Genomic DNA, 22,913 nt, shown 5'->3' with positions numbered 1-22,913 from the left:
ACATCGATCAAGAAAAATCAAATTTCCTAGAAATTATTTAAGTAAAAAAATGAGAGAAAACATTAGTTTTTGTTTTAAGTATTATGTGAGAGAAAAGTATTATTTCATGGATAAAAAGGGAGGAAAATTTAACGAAAAAGCACTTAAAATTGAATTCAGGGCAAAAACTCGAGTTTAGTTTGTAAAATAAAAATTCTCCTTTTAGTACGTGAAATTTCAAATCTGTAGTTGCATTTCTGCAGGCGTCTGTCTGTAAGGCATTTTTTACAACAAGTTTAATAGTCAATAGTTCTGCAAATAATTAACAAATGCCAATTTTTTATTCCTTCTGTATTGTCTGTACATTTTTCTATATAATTTCATAAATGACCTTTTCTAAGTTTAATAGTGATTGCACGGCTAAGCAAACTATAACGTGAAATTAAATACCTACAACAGCGTTAGCGACGGTAGCTTCGCTTACGATTTTTTAACATGCTAAAAGGCACCATTTTCTGCTCGCTCCGTTCGCCAATCTCCGTAACTGATTACCATTTATCATTGATCATTTCTACTTAAACGTCAATATTTCCCACCAAAAGACAAAAATTTTTGGTTTTTAAATATTCATTTATTGTATCTTTATGTAAGAGGATTTCATTATTGTGTTAACCGTAATGGAATAGATTGTTATTTATATTTGGAAAATAATCATCTGTACTTGAAAAAAAAAACCTAGGGATTAGAGATTGTGAGATTCACAACGAAGAAATAAATGAGAAGTAATGGACATTGGAATTCAATCTAATGAATACTCATACAAATCTTTAGAATATATTTTTAGAATATATCTTTAGAATGCATCTAGAATATAATCATCTGATAAACTTTGGAGAGGAGAATATGGTCCTTCAAAATTATTCTATTCATAAAAAACAATAAATTTTTTTTCTTGAAGTTTTAAAACTAAACTGATAAATGGTTAATAAGAACCAAAATAAAAAAAAAATAGTTTCAAATTAATTGTCGCTGAAATTACTGTTTTTTTGATTGTTAGAGAGGTAAAAATTTAAATTTTTTCTCTCTATTTTCTCCTTGCATATATAGTATTGCACCTATAAAGAGATTCGACGTTATTGCATTTGATAGATAAGACCTCATGATTTTAGTTCATTTTATTGTTAAGCAATTATTGATACTTGTTTAACTTTGCAAAAGAATTTATTATCTTAATATTTAGGAAAAAAGATGGGAAAGATATCGAAACTCGCATTACAGAAAAGAAAGAAAATGATTCTACTTACACTCTTACTATTAAAAAAACCAAAACTGAAGATTCTGGTGAATATGTGTGCGAAATTAGTAACGAACATGGCAAAGACACAACGAAAAGCAATTTAACAGTGAAAGAAAAATCAAGTAAGTCAAAGTGAATATAATAGAAGGAACTAAAATGTTATTTAGAAAACGCAAATTTCTATGTTTGGAAGAGTTAGAGATGTCCATAATATCCCACTTGATTTTATAGTACATTTTTATATTTAGAAATTCGAAAACGCTTTCGATAATATTTCTTATTTTTTTACGATTACTTTAACAACTTTTCAGTGCAGCTTAGTTTTCTAAAATTTAATTCAAGAGGTTAGAATTTGCGCTGCATATGAAAAAAGCAAAATAATGTGAATCAAGCACAAAAAACTGCACACGTGAATGTAAAATTTTGTGTGAGGAAGGCTCTTTTTCATGGAACAGAAACTATTGTATGTCTGTTTCTGAGACATTATTTATACTTTATTTACGTTGTTTAGTTTTATACACATGGGCCGGGATAGCCTGGTTGGTAACCTGGTTTGAGCCGTTGTCCAAGAGATCGTGAATTCAATCCCTGCCAGCTGAAGTTATAGTATATGGTGTCTGGAGCACGTTAAATCTGTCGGGTCACAACATCCTCCTCTGTTCCAGAACAAATTAATACATCTGGGGGTACTGAAATGGAGAGTGATCGTTCTCTGATTCTGGACAAAATTACGATCTGTGGAAGTATGAATAGTCCACCGTATAAACGCGTTGTGACGTGTTTGTGGCTAAAGTCGTATTCTTGGCCATAGATGGCGCAACTGAAAAACAAGAAACACACCCTCTGTCTTAAATTCGCTTGGTTTCACCAAGCAGGCTTGCTGGAATTGACAAGTGGTAGAAACAACAATGACAGTTTTTGACAGTTACATTTGAGGTTTCTGTGAAATAAATCTCTCAGTAGTAGTAAACTGGAAATTTTAAAACAAGAGAGGAAATTCTTAAGCTTCTGCTAGGACTTAAATGTATAATAAACTATATATCTGTTTTAATTTGGACAAAATTCTTATAATTCAAATGTATTACTTATGCAAAACACTGGAGAATATTTTTTTTTCCGTTGCGTGACATTTTAATATATTTTAATCACTTATTTCATATGTGTAATAGATATTTCTCTTCAAGCCACATTTTTTATGCAAATTAATAATATATTCCTAATAGAGATTTTTTTCAAAAATTCACTCGAGTAAGTGTCCTCACTTCTATGCTACGTTGGGAGTGGTAGGAAAAGACGATAATACATTTCAGTTAATGATGCAAAACGTTATGGTCATTTTTTTTGTTGTTGCCTCAAGTGTTATTTGTAAAGAAGCAGGAAGGCGTATATTTATGTATATGGACAACTTTAAATAAATTCTGTAGATTTTCGAACGAAACTAATTTCAAATCCCAACATCTCATTAGATAAACCATGTACTTGCATAAATGCAACACATATGTTCTCCATGTTACTTCCACTATGAGATATTTTTTTCTGAAACTACGGAAATTCCGTAGTAATTGGAAGGTTTGGAATTATATCCTAAAATTGGTTAGCATCAATAGAAAAAGTGGCTGATTGTTTCCTTTGTTGGTAACCAATATAAAAAAAATCAAGAAAGTAAATTACATAGTTAGATCTAATAGTAAGTTAAACTTATATTTCTATAACTATATTTCTATTATTACCTGTAATCTTTAGATGGGTTCACAGATAGAGCCGACGATGTTATTTCTCAGAATTTTAGAGTTCTCAGCTATATTGCTTGAAACCTCTCTGCTTTTGACTTTTTACTTTACTTGATAAGTAAACACTGCAAGCATACCTTAAGACTTCACCAAACATAAATGGTACTTTCTGAATAATTTTTAACCTAACTGTGGGATTCTTTCGGTACAAAAATTCAAGATTAATGGTTTGAGGATTTTTTATAAATAAATGAGAATAATAAATTAAATTACAAAAATAAAAACAATAGGGATGTTTTTTTTAAAGAACTTTTATTTGTTGGATTTTTTTCAAAGCAGGTTTTATTTATTATTTTTTTTTATCCATTTCAGCTAAGCCAAGTTTCAAAAAAGGTTTGAAAGATATTGAGGTGACAGAAAATGAGGATATCAAACTGGAAGTTACTGTGGATGGTTCTCCAAAACCAACATTAAAATGGTAAACTTATTTTATTTCAATGCATTTTTAATAATTCAAATAAACTTATTGCTCTTCTGCACTGACTTTTAAATATTAATTTGAAAGTGAGTGCAGATGTGTGTATATATATATATATATATATATATATATATATATATATATATATATATATATATATATATATATATATATATATATATATATATATATATATATATAGAATATATATATAGAATATATATATATATATATATATATATATATATATATATATATATATATATATATATATATATTAGTATAGATTTATTAGAAGGCGGGGATAATAATTATTCGCCTTATTTTATTTACGGGGAGATCTGATGCCTATAGTTTCACTAAAATTAATGCATCTACAGTATAACGAAAAGGGAAATCTAATTTAATTGAAATAAAAAATCCTACTTACTTTAATTGAAATAAAAATCATGTAAGCATACTCAAAGTGAATGTGGATAAATTATGAGTTATGTTTAAATAAAAGTGAGAGCAAAAAGAATTTTGTTACATTAAACATATCTATATAATTGCGATCCTAATTGATAAATATTTCTGAAAATGTCACTTACCTGGTTCTTTCACTAAGCTCTTTATAAATGGAAGGGGAGATGTGAATCAAAATTTCTCAACTGTAGCATCAAATATCGGAACTCAAAATTTTAATGAATCTATAAGCGTTAAATGGGCTTTTATATGTTTGTATTTAGTCACGGGTTTACCAAAAACATCCATTTAGTTATAAGCAATGCAATTCTTCTCACTTATTTATTAAAAAAATTATATCTCAAGCTTTGATAAAAGGAATTGAATAAAAATGTCAGGTATGTGAAAGACTAAGTGCTTTTCAAAGAAAATATATTAACTACTTAATGTTAGAAACATATTAATAGTATTGAAGGAAGATTTCTTGAATTTTGAATTAAAAAAATGCTCTCACATATAGAAAGATAAATTGAAAACAGTGTAAAATAGTGAATATATATGAACATTAATAAAGACAAAATATTTGTCCTCACATAAAAAAACAAACGTTATGACATATACGACACATTATGAATATATTTTGTGACAATTAGAATTATGTTAGATTTGCGCTATTATTGCACATTGTTTCATAAAAAAATCATTAATTTTATCAAAGTTAAGAAATTTTTACTTTTTATTACATTTATTTGACTTAAATTTGATAGATAATTTATAAAACTTCTCTTTGCAGGTCAAAGGACGGCAATGAATTAAAAATAGATGGAAAACACGTGCAAGTGAAAAAAGAAGAATCAGAAGACACAGAAACTGTAATTATTCGAAAAACTACAACTGAAGATTCCGGGACGTATTCATGCACTGTAACTAATACAGAAGGATCTGAAACTACCACCAGTGAAGTAGTTGTTAAAGGTAAACATGCGTTTAACATATTTTCATAGCAATATGACTTTTTTTCGGAATTTAAGTACTTTATTTATCATTAAATTTAAAAAGATATCATTCGAATGATTTAAAATAATTAAAATAAATATAATTACTATAGTTCGTGAAAAATTCTGTAAATAATAAGTCAAAATTTGTCAAGTGTCACGAGAAAAAAAGAAAGTTGCACTTGATGAAGTCGTCGAAAGTCTCTGAGAAGTCATCGAAAAAAAGTTACCTCTAAGACTTACAACTTCTATTTCTTTTTCCGAAAAAGAAACTCGCCATGCCTAATGCATATAACCTTTATAATCAATTTATCGTGGACACCAAATAGATGGATCAATATCACCCAAACAACACAAGAACAGATAGAAGAGAGATATAACACATATGTCCCAAGCGGATTTGAACCCGAATTCTTCCTTATTAGAGACAAACTTCATGACCACCATACACACGGTCGTCTTAAGTCATGACTTTATTTTCGATCCTCTAGTCTTCAATTTATAGTTTGTCTAACCTAAGAACTCCTCCCGCCACAAAGTCTGAGGTAGGGTGGTGCTATGGAAACAAGAATGGCGCATTTTAGGGAGGGTAGCTTCACTCTAGGACTAACACAATCGACCGAAGAAAGAGATTCCCTTTCTCTAGCCGACCCGACCCGAGCCGAAACCACTCCAAAACAGTGACCTAGCACCCCTACTTGAAATAGTCATACCTCGTTACCATAGTCACCACCACAAGTTCAGACGATTGCCTGGGGGACAAACTATTGTTAATCATTCAAGTTATTAATCTTCCACAATGCCCTGTGATGAGATTACGAGTCGAGCAAACATTTTAGTCATACATTTGAGAATTTGCGTTTTGTCACAAATTACGTGACGAAATAATTCTCCAAATTAATGAAAAACAGCTCAAAGATTGCTAAATCGTCAAAAGTGTTTTATTTCTGAGAGAGTAATCAAATTTTTAATTCCTGATAAATTATGCAAATTGACCTTATTCTAAGTGTTATTCTGCTACCACGTTAAACACTGTGGCAAAAAATGTAAAAATGAGAAATCCTGCTCTTCGAATACGTAGAACTGCTCGGTGTGGTGTGCTAAACCAGAAAAACAACATACTTTCTCAGGTTTAGCTGAGCATCATATGTTCTAAGATACGGCGCATGCGCATTTATTAAAATGTAGCCAGTAGCATGGTTGAAAGCTCTTATATAGCAAGACGGAAAAGAGCATCTACTGGTACGTAAGACATTTCATTCTATAATTTTTTCCGAGAAGAATAAAATGTTTGTAACTATCGAGATTTCTTTTATAATTTCAGCATAAATAAAAAACTGCTTCTTTTCTAAGATAAAGTAGATCATTTCCACATCACTCCTTAAAAAACTCAAAACATGCCAGAACAAAATCCTCAGGAAAATAACAAAAGCAAGATGGTTTATCCGCAATAAAAAAATACATCGCGACCTCAACATAGATTCTTTAGATCATCACATTGCAAAGCTAAATTTCAGATTTTTTGAAAAAACCATTAATTGTGACACCGCAGGATTCAACGAAATTTTTACTTTTAAAAACTTAAGAGAAGACATAAACCTCAGGCCGATGGCAGCTTACTTTTGTAATGACATAATTTTATCTAAAATTCAAAATATAGAACCGTTCAAAAATATTTGTTTGTAAAACCGAAAAATATTTGTTCTTTTGTTTTATTTATGTGTAAGTAGGGAAAAAAAATTTATTCCTTTTTATTTAAATTATTAATAGAATACAATTGCTACCACAAGGAAAAGTATTCTCTGCTGATACGAAAATTTAGTAGTAGTTGGCTGGTATATGTTCAAAGCGACTTTTATGAAATTAATGTTGTAGGAAATAGCAATCAATTAGTTTAAAGCGAATGTGCTATTATTTTTGTTGTGGAACCACGCATGCATCGTGGAATAAAATTAAGTCGATAGATAAAGAAAAATGCGAAAAGATAAGTAGTTCTGAACTACTTTCAATGCCTTTTTTTTGACAAAGATAATTTATAAAAACAGGAAAAGATATAATTTTAAACAAATCAAAAAAAATGAATGAGTAGATTCGGAAAAGGCTTAGTAAAGAGTTTTTCGTTTTAGTAAATGACATCTTAGATTCAAGAAATTAAGTCAGGGAGACATCAAAGACGCCAACTGCTCCACATTCGACAAAATATTGAAAAAAAACGGTGAAGAACTTAACCTAAATGTGCAAATTGTTTTTTTAATTTGGCAACTTTTTTAGAGACTCATCACCTTTAACCCCTTGGGGAGGGGTGATACAGAAAAGCATTCGTACAAAATCAGGATCAGGACGTAATTAAATAAAAAACGGTAACTTAAATATAGTCGGTTCTAATTTGACAGACTTACTTTGCTTTTACTTTAATTATTGCTAGTTTAATCATTTATATAATCAATGCTAATTCAAAGTATAACTAAATAGTTTTATTTTGAACAAAGTAATGGTGAATTAAATAAATCAAACAATTCTAACCCCACCCACAAATAAACTGCTAAAGAACTACTTTGGTTACCAGTTTTATCTTTTTACCCTTATTGATACGGTTTTATGTTGGCACGTATTTGTGACAGTCGGCGCGAAAGGGTTAAGGTACCAAAGTGGCGTATTATATAAGCCGTTGAATTATTTAGAAGTAGTGGCGAGTAAATACCCTATAAGGCGTATTTACTTAACCAAGAATCATACATTAAAAGACTATCACTCGAAAACATACATTAGCTTTCAGGATCAAGTTAGCATCTCTGAAAGATATACAAAACACTCTCAAATGGAGATTAAATTGATTTTATTGTTTTTACTTAATTCTACTTACGGTACATTAGGCAGCTTTGTTGTTTTTGTTTTCCTGTCTGAAAACTACTTTCCAATGTGTATAGTTTTTGACTAAAACTTTGACTAGAATGGAATTTGACTTTTGACACCCCGTGACTGAATGGTAGTGCTTCTCGATTCTATGCCACAAGTTCGGGGTTTTATCCTCGAACTGGTAGGGTTAACTCAGCCTTTCATCCCCGCAGTGGATCGATAAAATGAGTACCAAACGTGCTTGGGGTTGCAAAACACTAGAGGTTCCACCTACGGCTCACCACTCAACCGGAGCATCAGCGTCTGCACCTCGGAGCCTAAGGTTAAGAATACAGGGATGGGCACAGTAGACATTAGCCCGCATGAGCTGTCGTGCCACTGACTTTAATTTGACTAGAATTGTAAAAATATACATAAGTTATGACTATTAGGGAATATATTGCATAATACTGTTACTACAATTGTATTTGTCCCCTTACCTTGAAAGACAAGACAATTAATAACAGTGTCTAAGTTTAACCAGTTTTTTTTCCGTGTTGCATTAAAATATCTGAAAAGGCAGTCATGTAGCAAACTTTTAAATTAAAAAATGATTTGAATATTAATAATACATTTGTTTACCTAAGCTTTTTTTAATACTTTCGTTGCCGATCATGTGATACCCCTCTTCAGTAAATTCTTTCTTACAATCACGCGATACCCTCCTTGAATAAATTCTTCTTACAATCACGTGGTATCGCTCTTGAGTAAATTCTTACCTCCAATCACGTGATATCGCTCTTGACTAAATTCTTCCCTATAATCACGTGACACCGCTCTTGACTGAACTCTTTCCTACAATCACGTGATATCGTATTTGATTAAATTCTTCCCTACAGTTTGTATCAATAAAACACATCAAGTGGAAGAAAAATGCACATTATCATCCAACTATTTTTTACAGAAAGTATTGTGTTTTCTCGTGATAATAACATATTGTATACTGAAATAACATTATTGTTAAAAATTTAAGATGATCTGATTTCATGATTTTTATTTTACCTTTTCAAAAACTAAAATTTGAAAAATAGTTATTTCATTTTCAGAAGAAGAAACTGCTCCTACCATTACAAAGAAGTTGGAGGATATATCTGTAACCGAAGGGGAAACTGTAGAGTTTTCAGTCAAATTTTCCGGCAAAAAGACGAAAGTTATCTGGTAAGTACTCAACCAATTATGTTGCTTTTGGTAAACTGATTTCGATATCTCTCCTCCGGAGAGGCACAACTACTTCTTGCGTAAAAGATATTGTTAAAACTTTTAAAAGAATCCAGAAAATAAAACAACGAAAAAATATAATCTTGACTTCAGCTCACACGATTATATCCGCAAAACAGTGCTTTCTAATGCTGTATTAATGCAACCAAAGCAAAATACATAAATACATTAGTTACACAATTGTATTGGTATTTTTTGCTTTTGCCCAAACGAGGCCACACTATTGTATTGATGTATTTTGCTTTGGTTATATTTATAGAATATTAGAAAGCACTCTTTTATTCATATAATCGTATGAGCTGAAGACAAGATTGTATATTATCGTTGTTTTTTCTGCATTAATAGTTTAATTACTTTTTTTTAAAATTTTAAAAATTTTCATTATTTTTTTCATTATAATTTTTTTACATTCTTTTTTCAAAAAATTTTTTCCCTTTCTTCTTTATTTCATACTCCTTTTTTTTCCTTTTAATTTTCGGGGCTTGTTACTCAGGTAGAACTATTTCTTTCACCATGGCTTCAAGCGCTTTTACGACTTTTTTTTAGTGGTAGTGGAGTAATATCTGACTAAATGTATAAAGTTTGCGGCCTTAGTTTAAGTCATAAACCAGTCAATTTTTCATAAGGCAATCATGGGAAAAGTGTATTATGGGTAAAAGGAAGATATTAAAGTTATATAAAGAAAAGTAGGTTTCATTTTTGTGTAGAGTGTGGAAAAAATTAATGTTTCTCTGCTGAAACTAGCTTAGAATCTTCTCCAGTTTTGGATGTCAATGAAACTTAGTACTTACGATTTATGAACTGTCAAAAAATGAAATTTGACTAAGTTTTCTTTCAAATTTCAATCAATAGATGGCGGTTTTTATGTAAAAAACAGGACTCGACCAGTTTGAGTTAATTTTTGAAAGTCAAAAGTTTCCAACGTAATAGTTAATCTCCCCGGTGCCATTGTAGAAAAAAACGGGAAAATTATTGAACACTAGAACGATAGAAGTTGCCATTTTGATAGAAGATTAACTTTAGAAGGTTATAATTCTTTGAATAATGATATAAACTTACTTGAATTTCGGGATTACTCCTAACTTTTCGTGCTCTTTCAAAAGCATAAATGTCAGAAATCAATTCTGCGCTTGCGTAGAGGTCGCAATGCCCCAAGACCTTCCCGTCGGCATCTACTGTGAGCTAACCATGTCACCAGAAAATATTTACTTGGCATAGTCTTAAGATTCTACCTTTTTTTTTACTTTCATTTTTTAAAATAACATCATTCATAATAAAATAATGTAGTTGTGCCTCTTAGGATAGATTTCCTTGTACACTAAATCCTTTCACCACAAAAATACATAAGAATTTAATATTTCCGGAAGAAGAAGAATGTACTCGAATAAAAAAATAATATACATTCAAACAAGATTTAATTTTAGGTCAAAAGATGATGTTGAGCTGAAAATAGATAATAAACACTTTGAATACAAGAAGGAGGAAGCTGAAGACTCTCTTACTTTGGTCCTTAACAATGCAAAACCAGGTGACAGTGGGAAATACACTTGCAATATCTCTAACGCAGTGGGAACTGCGGCAACTAGCAGCAATCTCAGTGTTTCTGGTAAGTTTAATTATTCAATCTTGTAAGTTTATTTGTTGTGTTTATGTATAGTTTTGTATTCTTTCGATATTTAAAAACAGAATTTATACTTTGTGGCATGGATGTCGAATTTATATATGTTCTAATGTTAAACATTCCCATGTCTCTATTTCACATTCCATTTGTAAATACACATTTAAACTGCTTGTAATAAAATTTTTGAGCACATTGTAAAAGTTTTACTCACAATCATAAAATTTGTTTCTCCAAAGGTAATTCCATGCAATAAATAACTTTTAATAAGTATTTTTAATTTTAATATTTTTTTAATAATAGTCGAAACAATTTTGAGATGTAGGGTACAAAATTTTTATATCATTCTAAAGAGTGTAATTTTACGTGACAAAATACAAAATGAGAACGAAATCGATCAAGTAGTTACGGAGAATGATGAATCGAATGGCTCAGTGGAGTAGTTATCGAATTTTAAAAGTTCAGGCATTTAAAATTAGATTTTTCGTTAATTATTCAATCAATTTCGCTCAAATTATGTATGACTAAATTTACAATCCACATACTATTATTACTATATTTAAATATTGATTAACTATTCGAAATAAGTGATTATTTTGGCTTTAGCATTTTTTAAATGAATAGTCAAACAAAAAGTTTCAAGTGTGTTCCACATGCTGTTTACAAATATTTATGATGTTATAATGTTTCAGCCGAAGAAAAAGCCCCATCTTTTCAGAAAGGTCTCAAAGATCAGTCAGTTAAAGAAGGAGAAACAGTTAATTTCACAGTTAAATTTTCGGGAAAACCAAAACCAACAGCTAAATGGTAAGTGTGTTTTTTTTTTTTTAAATTTACATTTGATGCTTAATACGGTTTGGTTAATATTATTTTAACTAAAGAAAATTGTATACAATGCTCTAATTATAAAAACAGATTGCTTTACTCACTATATTACACTAGGAAACAAATTTTTTGTGGCATTTATACTAGTACTAGATCTTATCTAATTCAGGTGTGTGTATTTCAAATCTGAAATTAGTTTGGCTCAGAAAGCTGCATATGTTTTACAAAATAGTATTTTTAGCTTAGTTTTTTTTGCCTGCATGCACAAGTTTTTAACGAACGTATAAGTTTATATGCATACATATACACTTGTCTGCTTCTTCGAAAATACTATATTAGATGAAAAAACATATGACCGTAACCAGGGATGCCACGTGCGGCTGAGTTTACAAAAAAGTGGTGACTAATAAAAAGCATAAATTTATTAAACGAGATTAAAATTGGCAATTTTTTATAGCATATTTTCTCAGTTTACTATTTAATGATAGTTGCAAAGAACAACGCTTTAAATATGAATAATTTGCAATGTAAATCATGGTGGTTATAAAAAAAAGTGAATTAAATTTCTACCATCTTTCATTTTTAGTCACCAGTGACTTCCCTGCTTTAACGTATCACATCATTAACTGAAAAGTATTGTTGCCTTTTTTTCTACCACTCTTTACGTAGCAGAGAAGTAGGAACACACAGTATTTCCTGGAAGGAATTTTAAAAAAATCTATGCTGGAAATATGCTTTTAAATTGCATAAAAACTGTAGTCTGTAGGGATAAACCGATTGCAGATTTGAAATCCGCTGCTCTAAAATATCTAAGATTCGTTCAAAAATATCATGTCACAGAAGAATAAAAAATTGGAAAAAAAAATTAAAAATAAATAAATGTGTTCCCCAATGTTATAATTATTACCATTTTTCTAATTTTAAATCCTGTAAACGTTTCTGTTATTATTCGATTTAAAGTATCATGCCTTGCGTTTCATAATTTTATATTATTATTAATGCGGTTCTTGATGTAATTTTACTTAGGGTAAAAGATGATGCCGAGTTAACTATAGATAACAAACATTTAGTCCTTCGCTATGAAGAAGCTGAAGATTCCCTTACATTGGTTCTCAACAATGCCACTAAAGATGATGAAGGATCATATACCTGCAAGATTTCTAATTCAGTTGGGTCAGAAAAAACAACCAGTAAATTAGAGGTCGTCGGTAAGTGCCCACCTACTAATTTTTCTTATGTTTTAAGTTAACCCTTACCTTTACAGGAAATTATAGATGAAGTTTAAAATCAAACATGACATTAGCAATTGCGACTGTAAAAATATGTTTTATGGAAAGAGATTTACACTACACGTTTTAACTTAGCACTTACCTTCACGGGAAATTTTAGAAGTTTAACATCACGTTAGCAATCGCAACTATAAGAAGTTAATTTTATGAAAAGACGAAAAAAGATTTTATAAACAGCAGGTTATATAAACATTGATTTTATCAGTCGTTGAGTAATTATTTTTGTATTCACAGAAACAGCAAAATCTCCAACATTTATTAAGAAGTTAAGAAACCTAAGCACCGTAGAGGAAGAGACTGTAGATTTGACTGTGGAATATGATGGAGTGCCTAAACCTACAATTATATGGTAGTTGCTTTACTTTATATCTATTTTACTTTATTATTATTATTACTATTACTAAAAATAAAATAAATTAAAAAAAAAATTCTGCCAAAAATGCCGCTCATAATATATTAAATTGGAATTTTTCTTTATCTGATATCTTTTACATGAGATTTTTTATAAAGGTTTAGTTACTTTCGTATCGCTGATTTTAAATCTGGTATTGGTTCTTCTCTCCAAGTTACAGTTTTGGTATAAATGACATTTTCCCCCCGATTTTTTGTCAAAATGTTTAAAAATGAAAAAGGTTATACGTAACAGGGGATCACACAAATGTTGGAACGAATTTGTAGGGAAGTTAAGGCACATTATCAGGAATTAAATTACATAAGAACCCATGAATGGAAATGTCATCGTACACCGCTAGGGGTGCTTTAATATTATGGACTGTTTCTTCGTGTGCTTTCAAATAGGTCATAATACGAAGGGGCTTTTCGAGCACGCATTTCTATGCAATTTTAATCCTGATGATGTACCATAAATTCATTACAAGTTTCTTGCAACACTTACGCGACCCCCTGTTGTGTATATCGTTTTGGAACTTCCACATTTCATTAAAAAGAGGACTAAAAATGTTATTAAAAATGTATAGCTTTAAAAGAAAAACCAATTGCAGATTTAAAATCCCCTCACCCGCTTTAGGCAAGACAGACTAATAACAACAAGAATAGATTGATGATTTTTTTTAATAACATAAGTTTGTGTTTAGGAAGAAAGATGATAAGGAAATCACAATTGACAATGATCATTATGAAATTTCTACTGAGGATAACACCGAAACTCTTACCATAAACGATGTCTCCAAGGAAGATGGAGGAAAATATTCTTGCACAATTACCAACTCTGCTGGTTCAGAAACTACTACTTCTGAGGTTACCGTTAAAGGTAAGGTATTGCTTAAAATATCAATCAAAATTGATTCATTGATTCATCAATTCAAATCAATTAACTGAAGTCTGTGTGTTACAGAAACAACTAGTGCAGCGAAATTTGTAAAAGGCTTGAAAGACCAAAATGTTAAGGAAGAACAAACTGTGAAATTTAACGTAAAGATTTCTGGGAAGCCCAAGCCAACAGCCAAATGGTAATTCTGTTGATGTATTTCTGCAGTTTAATTGTGACTGTGGTTTTTTAGAAAGATTGTAGAAAATAACAGTGAAATAATAACTGAAGTTGAAATAATTGTCTTTACATAAAGATACAACACTAAAACTTAAAAGCATACTAATATCTCCTGTTCACGCTTGTTTGAGTTACTCAGCAATCGAACCGCAAAGAAATTTTTCATTAAATAATTGTACAGGTTGGCAGCTATGCAAGTACAAACTAAAACTTATATTAGGATTTTAGTATTTTAAAATTACTTGGAAAGGTATACATTATATTGCATTATAGCTATTTTTTTTAATTCCATTAAAACTATGTTAAATTCGTCTCGAAAACGAAATTTAATCTGCATTATTAGCCTTATTGCCGTTTAGCAAATATTAGTATTGGTTGTTTTTACAGTATGGAATCATCTGATAGTACAAGATTTAAATATCGTTTGATAGTATAAGAGTGATGCAAAGTGCATATATATTTTTATTATTTATGGTATTTTAATAGGTGTTACATTATTTTAACTATGTAAGATAAATATAATACTTGTAACTAAGAAATAATGCAATAATAATTATGTAAGATAAATAAAATAAATAGAAATGTACTGATTTTTTTATTACAGGACCAAAGATGATGCTGAGTTGGTGATTGATGGTCAACATATTCAATCATTAGAAGAAGCAGAAGATTCTCTTACAATTATCATTAAAGATGCGAAGTTGGATGATACTGGAAAATACACTTGTGTCATCACCAACTCCGAAGGATCGGATACAACATCGAGCAAACTGACTGTGTCAGGTAATTTTGAACTTCATTACATACAAAAATTGAAGAATTAAATTGTGAAAGAATGGTATGACGCAAAGCAATGTTTTTGAAACGTTTTTGAAAAAAAAATACTCAAAATATTTTATTATGTCTAGCTTTTGCAAAAACTAAAAAATTAGACAATAAGGTGCTTACAAAATGAACAAACTATATATTTTATTTATTTTTGCTAAATATATAGGATACATATAAGATAATTTCGAATGTTATAAACTAATTTAGAAATTTTTAAGACAGTTAGAATTTTTAAGAAAATTTCATCAAAACTTAAGAATCTAGCCATAGGTTTTATGCAACCATGGTCAAAATTCTTTCATTTCTATTTTCTTTAAATACTTCCACTAGGAGCATTACCAGTGTTTCCACTAGGAAAATTATTTTCTGATATCACAGATATTCCATTTTAATTGTAGGATATGCATGCCTGCAAACATTTATTGTAACTTTTTTAAATTTACACAGTGTTATCAGGACGAAAGTTAACACGTTTTTTTCTTCTGAACAAGCTTTGAACGTTTGCTGTAAGTTCTATTAAAAGAGTGCATGCTGTTATACAAGGTAAAAATATTTTTAGAGAATAGCACTTATTAACCCCTAAAAAAGTTTAAATTTAAAAAGTTTCCGTTGAGCTTTAGATTTCAAATTCAACAAAAGCTTCATTAAAAAAATATATGAATAAAATGGCATATTTGGGGATGTCAATTATTTATTATTAAAATTTTTTATTACCATAGCTTAATCTTTTAAATATGTTTGAATAGCACGTTCATGCCGGGATGACCCACCGGTGGGTCACGCTAGATTGTCTCATCTTGGCAGCGCACCGGTTCCACTTTTCCCGGCGTGAACGTGTTAATGTTTTGCATTATATACGTCGGGACGCGAAATTTCCACTCGCCATTGGCTACCGAAAATTTAGGGGTGGCGAGTAACAGAGATTGATTTGTAAATAACAAAGTATGAGAGTTACAGAGAGTTGCATTTAGGGCTGCAAATTGCATGATCTACGAATCATAATCATGATTGACGAAATTGCAGCAATCGCCAGATGGTAATTCTAATGTTTTTCTTATTTTAATGACTTTTAATAGGATGCGCAGCTATTGAATCCAGGAAAACGTTCAAATGTTATTTTAAATCAATATTATTATAACTTTGCAATAAATGTCTCTCCATTTTTCCGTGTTCATATTCGTCAATGCTTTCGGACACCAAAAAGCTGTTTTTGTTACTGTGTTGTAACAAAAAAAAAGCTGGTTTTGTAGCTGTGTTTGTCTGCCACCATTTTAAGAATTTTTCCTGTTTTTCGTGCAAAATTTTTTGTCTAGTATCCTTAGAACTGAAACTTCATGACATGATCTACGATTCATTGAACTGAGAAATGCGGTTATATCATGAAAACCAATTTTTGTGTTCTAGAATCTACTTCATCTCCAGAGTTTACACAAAAACTTAAAGATATCGATGTTAAAGAAGGAGGTACAGCAGAATTCACTGTTAAGTTCACTGGAAAACCATGCCCCACTGCAAAATGGTGAGTTCAAATTTAGCAGTTGAATTAAAAGTCCGTTATAATTTATACTTTCAGAAAAGTTTCGTTAAAAGCAACAAATTTTGTCAATCAAACATTAAATGTAACAAATTCAGGTTTGACCAATCGTACGTTTTTGAAAATATTTTATTGATTGGTAGAATGAAACACTAAAGTTTTCAGAGTTTTCGGAAATTTTGCAAAAATTTTGAAAGATACACCGCGAATTATCTAGAGCAAAGTATAAACTAGAGTATTTTTATGAACTTTTGAATCATTTACATATCGTGGTAACGGTGTATAAAATTTTTAAATGTGAAATACGTAAAAATGAGAGTAAAACTTTAGAGTAAAACTTTCATAAATTAGTATTATACAAACGATTTTAATTTAATTCGTTACATAATACTAATTATTTAATATTGAACTTTCAATGATGATTAGTTATTGTTAAACAAGCTCTGGCTTTCATAAATCAGCAATTTTATGGCTGAATAAGAAGAAAAATAATTTTCAAAATGAAAACGATATGTTTCTACCTTATCAGTCACATAACTGTTTGATTAAAAATACTTATTTTTCTTCAGATAGGATTTGGAACATTTTATATACTATTTAATCGTTAGACAGATCATTTTGATTAATGAAGTTAAATTTTATTTATAATTAAAATAAAACGTTAATGTAATACGTGTAACTTTAAGAGAAGGCCATTTGTATTGCCTTTTGCTTGCTTGAATATGAGATTGGAGGCAAATGGAAAATAATTACAGAACTGCGAACTTTTAATCAATTTTAATTCCAAAAGGCATGAAAAAGATAATTGAAAAACAATTGTAGGTACAAATAATTTTATTGATTTGATAGGCAACTCTGTAAGTTATAAAAAAACTTCTATAATTTATATTTTTATATTATCCTTTAACGCTATAAATATATTTAACTCTTTATGTAGAAGACAGCACTCTGCCTCTTTAAATATTGGGAGTTTAAATATTGAGTTTAAATACTGAGAAAACATGGAAAATAATAAAGATTAAAGATAAGAGAAGAAGAAAAATTATTAAAATGAAACTATTAAAAAAACGTATAAAAATGTATTTACATATCTGAAAAAAACGAAATAATGAAAAACAAGATATAATCTCTTCATCAGCTCACACGATTACATCCGCAAAAAAGAGTGCTTTCTAATATTGAATCAATATAGCCGAAGCAAAATATATCAATACAATAATGTAAGGAGCAGTCAAAAAATATTTTTCAAAAAAAATTTATAAATTTATTTTTAATAGTTTTATTTTAATAAATTTTCTCTTTTCTTTAATCTTTATTATTTTCCATGTTTTCTCAATATTTAAACTTATTTTATGAGTTCTATATACTTGCAGCTTATGCGCAGTTAAAAAAAACCTATTAATTTTCTTCGCTTTTCTCTCATTTTTTTAAAAATCCTTTTTGTGTTTATTGAACTATATACACTATCTGGCCATTAATGACCGGATACCCCTCATTTCGGATACATGAGGTGCTAGTATCAAGTCAATTGGGCGTAGTGCCGCCACGCGCCCAAATCACAGCTTTAACCCTTCTAGGAAGGCTATCCACTAGGTGTTGGTACACGGCGGCAGGTATTGCCCGCTATTCCTCCTGTAACATGGCGAAGAGTTGAGTGGTGGTTTTGGGGCATTGTGGTCTGGCCCTGAACCGGCACTTCAACTCATCCCAGAGATGCTCAATTGGATTGATGTCGGGACTTTCGGATGGCCAGTCAAGCTCTTGCACCTCCATTTCATCAAACCAGTCCGTGATGGCATGTGCTTTATGAATGGCAGCGTTATCGTGTTGAAACACAAACGGGCCATTACCGAACTGTTGCAACAGGGTGGGAAGCGCCGAATTGACCAGGATGTCTCTATACCCTTCTGCGTTCAGGGTTCCACGCACTAACACCAAGGCTCCAAGGCCAAACCATGAGAAACAGGACCAAACCATAATTCCTCCACCGCTGAACTTCACAATGGGGACAATGCACTCCGATAGGCACCATTTTCCGGGCATTCGTCAGGTCCACACTCGTCCATCAGAGTGCCACAACATGTAGCGTGACTCATCACTCCACATATCGCTTTTCCATTGCTCTACTGTCCACTGGCAACGTGCTCTGCACCACTGAAATCGGTGGCGGGCGTTTGATGGAGAGATGTTTGGCTTATGTGCTGCTGCTCGTCCATGGAATCCTTGTGCAATCAGCTCCCGACGAATGGTACGTGCACTGGCAACACTGCCAGATGCAGCCCGGAAGTTGGTAGTGACAGTGTCCAACGACATTTGTCGGTTTGCCTTCACTACACGTAGAAGAGATCGTCGATCCCTGTCGGACATTATTTTGGGCTTGCCGGGTCGGGACTGCGGTTTTATCACTCCCTCTCGTTCCCATTTCAACACGACGTCACCAACTGTTGACTGTGGTACCTGAAACTTGTCGGAGATGGTACGTATGGAATGACCAAATCGGTGGGAGCCTATGATCATGCCCCTTTCCGCCTCATTCAGCTCTCGTCGTCCACTCATTTTCACTGTTAACGCTCGTACGGCCGTCGCCTGCTTGCGAGTGGTCTTTCCCCCTCCCCAGGTTCCGTATTTATTCCGCCAGGACGAGTCTACCATCCGTTCAAGGGGTGTCCGGTCATTAATGGCCAGATAGTGTATATCCTTTATAGCTTCATTCGCAAATAACTAGTGCATGACAGTTATAATCTATTCTTATAACTATTTCTCTATATCTCAAAGATAAACCCCTCTTTTATTTAAAGATAAGAATTTAATAATTTACTGGAACATTCCTTTATTACGAACATTTCGGTCCGTTCACATCTAGAAAATTGTGGAAGCATTTAAAGCATAAATTCGAAGATATCTAGATAAATTACTTATCTTATAGCTTACACAGTGAGATAAACTTTAGGAATTAAAATAGATGTTAACAAAATAAAAATGCTGAAGTGAGTAATGGGTAAAACAAAAGAGGTAGAGGGAGAGAAATTGTGATGAACAATGTTACATTCTGTAAAGTTTCATTTTTAACGAGAAAAAAAAAAGAAGCACTTGTTTATTTTATATGCTGCGTTTGACAAGATGCTTTTGTTTTAAATTCGTGTATTTCAAATAATTATCAATTTCTATTGACAAATTAAATAAAATAACAGGATTGTTGTCATAAATTTTATCTTATCTCTAACATAGTATGCTAAATTTATTAATTAGTATTTCTTGCAAGCCTTTCTTGTGACTTATTTTCCTACCTTTTATGGATTGATATTTTTTGTTACAGGGCATTTGATAATGCCGAACTAACAATAGACAACACCCATACTGAATTAAAAGTCGAAGAAGACGGAGCATCCCTTACTTTAATTATTCATGATGTCACCAAAGATGATTCTGGAAAATATGCCTGTACTATCTCAAACCCTTCAGGCTCACAGTCTAGCAGTGGAAAGCTAAAAGTATGCTGTAAGTAAAAAAGTATTTTCCTCACTTTGGTGTGCAGTGCGTAAAAAAATAAATGGACCACCTGAATAACTTTTGATCTAATGTTCAGATCTTTACGTTTTGAAATAGTCGTATACTTAAAATTCGATTTTTCAGGAAATACTAAATAGCCCCAAATTGGCAATTTTTTTAAAAAAAAGTTTAATAACTTTTCAAAGGCCTTGAAAATTTTAAAATGCGGAAAAGAATGTTGATATTTTAATTTCTGTGTAACTACAACTAAAAATTCTTATCCAAATAAAGTCCATATACATGAAAATTTCCCTTTCTGTGCCACTTAAAGCTAAAGTGGCATATTAAAATAAGAAATATCTTCTAGCATTAAACTAAATTTACTGCCACTGCTAAAACTTTTCAAGGACAGCGGGAACCTTGAAATATTAAGTTTATTTGTCCGTTCTAAAGTACATATAATTCTTCACGGCAAGATGATATTTAAAGTTCAAAATTATCGCTTTGCTTCGAATGTAAGACACTTAAACTGCGCCTTTTTTATTTTCCTTGGCGACATATCTTCGAAAAACCATGTTAACTAAATTACAGAAGATTTCGAATTTTTTTTTTAAAAAGTGAGTAAAATCAATGAAGAATTATCATCAAATCAATCATCAATGTATCATGAGCATCATCAGTTAAAACTTTCGATAAGTAAGTCATTCATAAGATGATTATGTGGTTTTTAAGTTTGACTAATTAAATAAATTTTTTCATAACCTTTAATAATACTTCATTACTACGAATATTTAAAATATGTTGCTGCTTCTATTGCCTACTTGTCAATATCAGAAAGCCTGCTAGGGAAATCAAGCAAAATAAAGGCAGATGCTACGTTTCTTGTTTTCAGTCGCGCCATCTATGGCCAAGAATACAATTTCAGACACACGCACGTCACAGCCCATTTTGCAGGGTGGATCCATTCATTCATCCACAGATCGTAATTTCGACCTACACCAGAGAATGATCAATCTCCAATTGAGTAATCCCAGGACATTGATTTGTTATGGAAACGTGGAGAATTTAGTAACCTGACAAATGTAACGTGCACCAATCACCATTTAACCCTTTAATGGGCCACTTATTTCTACTAAATGTAAATTAAAGTATTTTGGGAATTGAAATTGATATAAGAATAGTAATTGATATAAGGAAAAAAACTCACTTAGTTTATTAAAAAAAATCCAAATTTTAATGCCATTTTTTTGGTGGTAACTATATTTACCACGGCCTATTAGGAACTTATTGACTTTTATTTTTCGTTATTTATGAAATAAATTTTATAAATGCTACAAACTTATACTTTTATACGTTTTCTTAAACTACAAATTTTATTCAAACGCACGTCAAGAAAGCTGAATTTATAAACAAATGGAAACCTAAATTAAAAGTGGTAAAAAAGTTCACCATGGGCTTCAAAAATTGGTGGTAAGTATACTTAACACGGCCTTCGAAAGGGTTAATACGCAGGACTTTTTCGGATGCGGGATTCGAAATCCCGTTCACGGGAACACAAGTCCAACGTCCTGTCAATCAGGCTATTTAAAATATTTAGGTATTTAAAACTTCCTATGTATTTATATTTCGTTTAACAACTTTCAGCTGGCCCACTCTTTACAAAGACTCTTGAAGATGTGGAAGCGGAAGAAGGTGCTGCTCTTCGCCTGAATGTTAAATTTGAGGGTCAACCTGACCCTATCTCTACATGGTATTTAAGACTATTTAAATTTTAAGTATTATTCTATTTCGGGGCCTTAAAAAATAACCGAACTATTATTGATGACAGTTGCGATTAATCAGTTATATTAATAGTTAAAAGGTACTGTGATAATGGATATCTAACATACTAATATACATAGTTGCTGTAGCAATATAGTTTTTATGTCTTTTCTACAGCAGTATTACTCCAAATTTTATTCTTTTTAAATTTAATCTTCAAATGTGCACAGTAAAATATCTTAAAAAGAAATCAGAAACTTTTTTTCATAAAAATAGAATTTTTTTTAAACTTTTAAGTTATATTTTTGTTTCTCAATGGCGATCTTTAACTTTTTTACACCCTGTAATGTTTCTTGAAAATATTAAAACTCTTTTAATAATAAAAAGTACTCTTTTTCAACTTGACTTCCAGCTTTAGAAAAGGTATATTTAAAATATTGTGTACTTTTGAGGATTATTTTCTGAGCAAAATATTTTTCAAACTTCGAGATGCTTAGGATTTTACATACCTAAAAATGCAGTCTAATCGTTCCCTGGAAATCGCTAGTTTACAATAAAAATAATAAATGTCACTGTCCTTTCAATGTCATATCCTTCAAGCTACTGTAGCTAACTTAGATTAAGCAGACAATTTTTGTTAATGAATTTAAAAAAATTCTTATTTCTTTATACATTTTACCGGTACTATTCTTATGAGTGAATGAATTTGTAATTATTATTATTTTTTAAGATGAAATTATGGTCGCATCAACGAACCAATGATTTCAAATGATTTAAGAAATACACTGTATGAAAATTTTGATTTAAGTTAACTATACTATAAACACACAATATTTTATCGATACGGTGACCGTCAGATTATAAACTCACTGGTTAAGGAATGTTAGTCACAAGCAGCTTATTTTTAACACTAGGTTTACGGATGTTTCTTATATACCTATCTCTGCGAACACACGTCAATTTGACGCATGAACCCAATACATCACTAGGTTTACGGACGTTTCTTATATACCCATCTATACCAAC

The 22,913-nt window shown here is 31.0% G+C and overlaps 1 protein-coding gene across 4 annotated transcripts in view; it reads left to right on the top strand.

The window, feature by feature from the left end:
- The window catches only part of LOC107440440 (protein Obscurin), a 276,955-nt gene that overhangs the window by 110,384 nt on the left and 143,658 nt on the right, over positions 1-22,913 (top strand). For all 4 annotated transcript variants that reach the window (XM_087164070.1, XM_087164068.1, XM_087164071.1 and 1 more), the window contains 14 exons: positions 1,220-1,398; positions 3,379-3,484; positions 4,722-4,903; positions 8,865-8,976; positions 10,461-10,642; positions 11,347-11,461; positions 12,506-12,687; positions 13,003-13,117; positions 13,863-14,038; positions 14,123-14,237; positions 14,880-15,058; positions 16,508-16,622; positions 19,954-20,135; positions 21,771-21,876. In XM_087164070.1, the coding sequence (XP_087020196.1) occupies positions 1,220-1,398; positions 3,379-3,484; positions 4,722-4,903; positions 8,865-8,976; positions 10,461-10,642; positions 11,347-11,461; positions 12,506-12,687; positions 13,003-13,117; positions 13,863-14,038; positions 14,123-14,237; positions 14,880-15,058; positions 16,508-16,622; positions 19,954-20,135; positions 21,771-21,876 (2,046 nt within the window). The remainder of the gene's footprint in view (positions 1-1,219; positions 1,399-3,378; positions 3,485-4,721; positions 4,904-8,864; positions 8,977-10,460; positions 10,643-11,346; positions 11,462-12,505; positions 12,688-13,002; positions 13,118-13,862; positions 14,039-14,122; positions 14,238-14,879; positions 15,059-16,507; positions 16,623-19,953; positions 20,136-21,770; positions 21,877-22,913) is intronic.

Source organism: Parasteatoda tepidariorum, chromosome 5, assembly GCF_982258835.1.
Source record: "Parasteatoda tepidariorum strain Cologne lab strain chromosome 5, Ptep-v5.0, whole genome shotgun sequence".
Classification (NCBI taxonomy): Eukaryota; Metazoa; Arthropoda; class Arachnida; order Araneae; family Theridiidae; genus Parasteatoda; species Parasteatoda tepidariorum.
The sequence above is the reverse complement of the archived record's forward strand: the minus strand, read 5'-3'. Positions and strand labels throughout refer to the sequence as shown.